Source organism: Macrobrachium rosenbergii, chromosome 2 (genome assembly GCF_040412425.1).
Source record: "Macrobrachium rosenbergii isolate ZJJX-2024 chromosome 2, ASM4041242v1, whole genome shotgun sequence".
NCBI classification, from domain to species: domain Eukaryota; kingdom Metazoa; phylum Arthropoda; class Malacostraca; order Decapoda; family Palaemonidae; genus Macrobrachium; species Macrobrachium rosenbergii.
Window position 1 is genome coordinate 40,062,721 of NC_089742.1, and position 7,649 is coordinate 40,070,369.

At 39.6% G+C, this 7,649-nt stretch overlaps 1 protein-coding gene across 1 annotated transcript; it reads right to left on the reverse strand.

Moving 5' to 3' along the window:
• Positions 1-1,370: 1,370 nt before the first annotated feature.
• On the reverse strand, positions 1,371-4,253 carry LOC136845644 (sulfotransferase 1C4-like). The gene is made up of 4 exons (XM_067115796.1): positions 4,061-4,253; positions 2,405-2,589; positions 1,982-2,158; positions 1,371-1,670 (listed from the first exon to the last, which is right to left on the reverse strand). Exons 2-4 carry the CDS (start codon positions 2,576-2,578, stop codon positions 1,386-1,388), a joined length of 636 nt encoding a protein of 211 aa, XP_066971897.1. The 5' UTR covers positions 2,579-2,589; positions 4,061-4,253; the 3' UTR covers positions 1,371-1,385.
• Between the last annotated feature and the right edge of the window lie 3,396 nt (positions 4,254-7,649).

Consider the following 7,649-nt stretch of genomic DNA (forward strand, 5'->3'; position numbering starts at 1 on the left):
TTGACAGATTTCCAGAGCAGAATAATTGCCATGCAGTTCATATCACCATACACTGCTGTCTTGTGGTACACTGGTTGTCTTTAGGACTTCCTTAACAAGCAACAAGATATAGTGATCAATGTTAGATCTCACTATATGTTAGGTAACAATTTCATGACATTGAGTTCTATGGTAGACAGTCCTAGCTTCTCTCATGAAGAATGTAAAGTTTTATTTTTTCCGAAGTAAAAAAAAGCGGTATTATCGTACACGTGCACATTGCTGTTGCGGACAATAAAGATATGTTCATCAAACACTAGAATGAGGTGTCTTTCCTTGCTTATAGACATTAAAATTTTCGGTGTTGCTACATTAGATCGTACTGTCAATTATGATAAACAAAAGCAAGAATAGTGTTATGTTGCCCTATGAAAGTAATACAGATTATTCTTGTTTCATATTTTAAAATGGAAACTTTGTCTTCGTCCAATATAATGTGTTTTTATTGTTCTCATCAGAGGTCTAACCACTAACATTATCAGTTTTGCTTTAAAAAAAAAACCATTATATTGTTACTAAGTCCCGAATTACGGCTATCTTCGTGTGCCCCAGATAAGAAGGGGCGAAGAATTGGTTTAGGCTTCAGTTAAAAAGTTTAATTTTCTAAAATTTTTATTTAAGAAAGATATTTGAAGGCAGGGTCCACTTTCAAGGCATTTTCCTTGATCCAGGCGTCCATCTGAGAATCGAGTTCCGACGGGAGTTGTCCCTTCGAGGAACCCACTTCGCCCTTGTGGAAGAAGGATCCTTTGAGTCTTCCGGAGGTCATCGTCATGGTAGGATTCTCTTTCATGTTGTCGAAGCTGGTGTGTTTATGACCCTGAGGGGGATTAAAAGTTGACTTATGAGGATACATTCAACTCTACGGAAAGTTAACGTAGTCACATTTTCAGCAAGTATTGCTGTCGTTTACAGGCCCCGCGCAATTACAGAGAAATCGACTGAACTAGGCTTACTCCATACTTTTCTGCTGTACTCGATTTTCTCTGTATCTCTCTTTTACCTCTGTAGTATTATCTTAATGCCGCCGACTATGCGGGCAAAACTGAACCCATTAACGTTCAGTTTTTCATGCGCAGGCATAACTGCGCAGTTATAACGGAACGTTGGTGGGTTCAGTTTTGTTTGCACAGGCCGACTGTGCAGCCATAACTGCGCAGGTATAAATGAGCGTTAGTGGCGGCCTTTAGTCTGACAAAGATGATGACTGACTCTATTCTGTCCCACTGAAGCTAGTGTCATGATTCTTCTAGTGCAAAAAATCTACCTAATCTAAATTTCTGTGAAGGTAACCAAATATACAATTTAGGCCTATCCCTCCAAAGAACAACAAAAACTCAAACTACTTACTCCTTCAATTGTTCTTCATTCAAGTTCGTTCCCAAAAATTCGTTCAGCTTCTTGAGTTCAGCCATGATGTCCGCTTTCATATCCTCGTAGAACATAATGTGCAGGTTGGGATGGTCCCTCCTTTTCCAGGCCTCACTAACGTGGTGCCAGTAATTACCATAGATCGGATTCCCGGTCATGAAAGTCCACACCATATTTGGAAGGCTGATGTCCACGAACTTCTTGAAAAACATGTATCGGGAGAACATGTTGTCCTTTGGATGACGCATGACGCTAACGACCTGCATTAGGAAATATTTATAAACAATTTACTAAGTACAGAGGAGAATGGAAGAAGCAAATTAAGATCCCAGTAGTATTAAAGTTTGTCACTAAAGTATCTTGCAGATTGATTACCATATTCACGAGGAAAACTTTCGTTGTGCTCTAGCACCCAAGAAAACAGGAGAAAATTCAGTATCGTTGTTCTGCAGCCTGAGGCTGGGACGTTAGGCCTACCTACAAAGTGTACCCTGAAGGAAAGCATCTCTTCTCTTTCATTTGAGAAAGCCGTTTGACTCAAGAATGAAAAAGGTCATTATGTTTTACTAACTTTACATTTATTGAGGATATTCGGATTCTGGAGGTCAAAAGGCAGGTGACTCCATATTAGCCGGCGTCCTTTCTCCAGGGCTGCCAACTGCATGATTACTCCGTCTTCCTTTGCGTCGGGACACTTTGCTTTCAGTTTTTTTATGTATTCTTCCATTGGTAACTCTTGCACGAAATCCTGGGAAATTTTGGAAAGCCGAGATCATTTCTGAGTTCCAGATCTACATGCAAAATTGTAGTTGGTTCATTTACGATGGTTAGTCATTATATTAACAGAAGTATAGACCTATATTTTACGAAGTGTGTAAATTATGTAGTAAAGATAACAAAACATGATAATTGAACATGTTCATTCAAAAAGCTCTATAAACTTATAACATTTAATAAGAAGGAAACGAGAAAGAGAATAAGTTTATAAACTCACATTGTCTATAAAAAAATATCTCTGACTAAGACTTTCGGTCAACGCCCTCTGAAGTTCATTTATATGCGTCATGGCCCAAATGATTTCGAGCCACCCAAGTCGTGCCACTTTTGGGGTACGTGAACAAGCAGACATCATCACCTTTGTACTCGAAGTTATAGATGGCCTTGGCATAACTTTTATACCTGCAATGGAATACAGTTTATCAGTTTCTTAAAAATTTTACTGATGATGACACTATAGAAAACACCTTGAACACATCGGTCTATGGATGTGTTCAGCAGTCACGGCTGTTAACTGTCGCAAGAGGTGCAACTGATAATTCTAGAGGGAGCCGCTACCTTTAATAGTTTACCAAACTTGGAAAAATGTTGCTGTGATGCATTCAGCTATGGCGAGCCAGTGTAGACCAAGAGAGAGGCAGATTAACATGTCATAGTACTAGCGCTGACCAAAATCATATATTAACAGAGGGGGTTATAAGCAAAGAGTGCTGGATGAAAATTGCCATGAGGGAGCAAGTTTTCTTCTCTTCTTTCTTCACCTGTGTCTCAACATTTCATTTTCTCTTATTCTGAAGGCTCTTGAAGTTGCTTTCTTAAAAAAAATGGATATGTAATTTCATTACCGTCATTATCATCATTACCATTGTTATAATTATAATTTATAAATCGCACTATCATCATGGAACGATCGAAGAGGACACGAACTTGTCTGGCAAATTACTACAGAGTAGAGTACACAAGTGAAAAAAGAAAGAATAATTATGATAAGAATATTTACTTATAATTACATAAAAACAATGTGCCAAAAAAAGGGGGAAGAGGCGAATTTCAGAACTATGGTGGGCCATGGCACAGAGGCTATGGCTCCGGCGAGCGTTTTAAGAACAATGGTTATGTTCAGCAAAGCTATAAGGTAAATTAGATATGGGTACCTGAAATGACCTAGCAGCTGGGCATAACAACACAGGTATTCAAAACAGATAAGTAAAACAACTGGAAGGACTCCTGAAACTCTCTAACCCGAGAATTTAAGGGAACAGACTCACTTAGAGTATTTTCTCGCACAGGGACGAATAATTATCAAGTTATGAGGTAAAGAGTAGTCGGGCTGGAAGAGTAATAATATGGAAAAAAGCAGGACGAAGACCACCTGCTGGAAGGCCTAGAAAATCATAGGAAAATAGCAAAGATGGAGGTCAGGACTCGAGACCGAGAGAGGGAAAAAATCTGACGCAAACTGTTTTGATTAACTGAGACTGAATACACTTCTGATTGAGTAAGAAGGTGGAAATGACAACCTTTGGTTTATATATGTTACAGTCAACATGCGTAATCAGTCATTACGCGTAATGACTGAAATCATCATCATAGTACGCTTAGGACATTTGATCCCCAGAGCTTAGCATTAAACACATGCAAAACAGTGAGTCACCTACACTGTTTCCCAGGTTTAGTACTAATCCTTCAAGTCTAATGGCCTTTCGCCGTGTTTAGTACTAGCTCCTGGGGATCAAATGTCCTAAGCGCATTACGCGTGATGACTGAAATTTCAGTCATTACGTAATGACGATTACGCACGTTGACTGTAACATATATAAAAACAACTTCCTATACGTTCATAAAGAACTGTGTACAACTTGGCATCCCTTACTTGATCGGTAGTATTGTATCGCCTGGCTTAACGAGAACCAATTTTCCAACGCGCGGATTCACCTCTGCCTTCTCTTCGAAGGTGACGGGTATTTCCTTCTCCATGGTGTTCCTAACTGGCTTTCCGATGGAGAAATGGTGATGATAACCAAGCTGAAGTAGCTTCCCTCACCTCTTGTATGATAATGGGACTAGCGTTTCTCTCTCTCTCTCTGAACACACAGCTAGACTCATGTGACTTGTTATCAGTATCTAGAAAATTGTGATATTTTTCAGATAAACCTTTTGAGGTTATGGAAAGAGAGAAAAGATACTCTTGCTGATTATTATGAAATGGACCCGTTTGAACTGGTTATGTATTGGTTGGTTGAAGGTACTGATACACACACATATATATTCCTATAAGGGCACATGGCTCCAGAGAAAAAACAAGATTGTAGTTACTGCCACATTAATCCTTTACCAGTTAAATCAGGGATGAAAGCTCTAAGAAGAATACTTCGACAACATTGGGCGTTTTTACATATACCTACATCAGAGACTTATTAGCAGCTCATCAAACTACCATTTTGAATGATAAAAATCAAACTTCGGGGTAACAAAGCTTTCAGTGTTCAGACATCGGCCTACTATATCTTCAGAGTTGTTAAAACAAATATTCCCTAGGGTTCTTTTGCTATCATGTAGGCACCTGAACTCACACGAAGACACACACAGACGGTGGGAGGAGGTGCGTGTTTTAGGGGAGGGGGGAAGCGGTTCAACTTTCTTGCTCTACTTAAGTTCCGTTAAATCTGCAACGAAAGATTCTGTTTATACTAAACTTCCTCTAGCTATGTCTATCTTAAACGGTTCATTTCATAACTGGTCTCGGCGGTTGGTTTTCGGTCTTCCACCCTCCCTGTTTATCCTGGCTTGGGATCCGGCACTGAGTTGGGCTGGCTTGCAAACCCATACCCTCTCCCCTCCCACCCCATCCCTCCCTTCCACCCTCAATGCTAGGTTATGGAGTCGGCTTTCCGTTGGAAAAATTTTTCTTGGCCATGCCAAAAAAATCTTATTCCATTTTGCACAATAAAACACTGATTTCTTTTTATCATCTATTTTAAACATTAACTAATTTACTTGAGTTTTCGTTCATCTCTCTTCTTTTACTTTTCATTTCCAATAAAGATAAAATACATGCTGATAACTTTGCTTTAGAGATATTTGCAAAAGAAACCCATCGAGCTTTTTTGACTGAAGCAGTACAATAGTACCCGGGTGTCAGTCGCCTGTGACGGTTTGCAGCCGAGCCTCGAGACTTTTCCGTAATGAAAGCTGAAATGTTACATTCATTTGGTATTTCCACGTCCTCTTCCATCTCTCTGTATTCACTAATGTGGTATTAGCTGGAGAGTTTTAAATATCATTTAAAGAAAGCCAAGGACAGCGTCTACAAAAGTGAAAATGAAAACTGGAAGTTGAAAAAAACACAAAACTTTCTCTTCTTCTCCACAACTTAATTAGTATCTAAGGACACAGGATACGTCAACATTAACTCCTTCGCTGTCAATTTTTGTTTCTAATCATACCGACTCTTAAAAGCTTTTGCCGAATGTTACAGCTTGGTTCGAAAGCAAAGACCTTATTGAGTTTCTTCCGGCCAAAGGAAACAACGTGATTCAAAAAAATAAAATCAGACTCATTTGATATAATAAAAGTGGTGAAAACAGTTCTAATCTTTCGTTTGTCCTGTCTTGGTCTAATCATGGTCTTTTCTGACTCATAGCCTCAAGGTCACGTGGCATGAGGATGCAGCTGCGGTTGTTATTACAATCAAGGATTACTCTTGGCAACAGGAACCCTACGTGTATGTGTACGTGTGTGTATTTGCGTGTGTGTATTCAGTCTCTTCACGTATTCGTCTTGAGCTGTTAACCGTCAGATGTTTTATTGCTCACGGTTATCAGTTTACCAAGAGCTCCTTGCTTCAAGGATGATTTGCTGCAATCGTACGCGACATGTTTCGTACTTCAAGGACTGATTCGGTCAATCGTGATGCAATTTCCGCCTCTTTGTGCCCGTCACTAGTGTCTAAATTGTGCCACCGTTCACCGAAATTTAGACCGTGTCCTTTCTTTTAAATGAAATGGTAACAATGTGAAGACTTTATTAGCGAAATTATAAAGTAGACGAAGTCACTTTACCCTTTATGAATTTCATCACTCTACGCCAGAATTTTTAATCGGAATATTTTTCTTTTGAAACTGCAACTGAAAGGTCGTGTATTAATGCACAAATCAAAGGATGTCAAGATTATCAGTATGTACTAGATCATTTTATATCTCTTGGAGATTTACTGAGTTGATCGGAGTCGCAACGGTAAAGGGCGCGTTCTCTTCTAAAGTTTTTTTTTTTTTTTTTTTAGCTAGAACAGGTTGAAGTTACTGACTTTGAAATGGAACTGGTTTCTATAAACAATTGGCAAAGCATTCTATTGCAGTTTATAACTGCGTCTAAAAGTACTCTCTTGATAATTAATGGCAGTGTTCTGATGTGTCGGTGTAACCGAACTTTGATTTTCAATCATTTCTTCTTTTGGCGAGTGGAGGGTTAGGGGGAACAGGAATTTGTCCCGTGGACATACATCCCACCCCACCTCCACAAAAAGATTTATGGAGCCCCTTCCAAGATATCTCACGTACGCCCATGTCTGTGGACGTTTTATTTTTTTCATAGACACTAGCGATCTCAGAAGCGTTTATCTAGATCTTCGGCGATTGGGTATCGATTTTCTGTAATCCTGATGCTCATTCAGGTTTGTTTGTTTTTTTTATCCGTCTCGTTAGGGGTACGGAAGAAAAGTTTATTATCTTTATTCATATATTTCTCCGAAACAAGTAGCCTTTTGGTAGTTATAAGTCTTTGTTTTAAACCGCTTCTTTCTCACTCTGCCCGTATTTCTGCAAAATGTAGGCTATTATTTAAACTTCGGACTTTCCCAAAGTGGCTGTATGTTCGGTTATAATGACTGCATAACAACAATACTTACAGTAAAAGCCCCGTAGGTGGTTAGTGCCGTCAGTGCGCCTTACGCTGTGCACTGTAGGCATTACTAAAGGTTCTTTGCAGAGTCCCTTCGGCCCCTAACTGCAACCCCTTTCATTCATTTTACTGTACCTCCAGTCACATTCTCTCTTCCATCTTGCCATCCACCCCCTCCTAACAATTGTTTCAGCTCTCCGTTGGGTGAGCCGGTAGAGCTGCGGACCGTCACTCGATGGGCCGGAGTTCAATTCCCCCGGCTGGCTGATGAAGAGTTAGAGGAATTTATTTCTGGAGACAGAAATTCATTTTTAAACTATATTGTGGTTCCGGAATCCACAATAAGCTGTATAGTCCGTTGCTAAGTAAATCGTTTCTTAGCCACGTAAAAATAAGTCCTAATCCTTCCAGGCGAGGCCCTGGGAGAGCTGTTAATCAGCTCAGTGGTCTGGTAAAACTAAGGTATACTTAACTAACAATTGTTTCATAGTGCAACTGTGAGGTTTTCCTCCTGTTACACCTTTTAAACCTTTCTACTCTTAAATTCCCTTTCAGCGCTGAAT

Bases quoted from the DNA above. Each gene is read 5' to 3' on its own strand.
- LOC136845644 (XM_067115796.1), bottom strand. From the start codon at position 2,578: ATGCCAAGGCCATCTATAACTTCGAGTACAAAGGTGATGATGTCTGCT. The intron at 2,159-2,404 runs GTGAGTTTATAA...AAAATTTCCCAG, and splicing joins GATATTTTTTTATAGACAAT to GATTTCGTGCAAGAGTTACC. The intron at 1,671-1,981 runs GTTAGTAAAACA...TTCCTAATGCAG, and splicing joins ATATCCTCAATAAATGTAAA to GTCGTTAGCGTCATGCGTCA.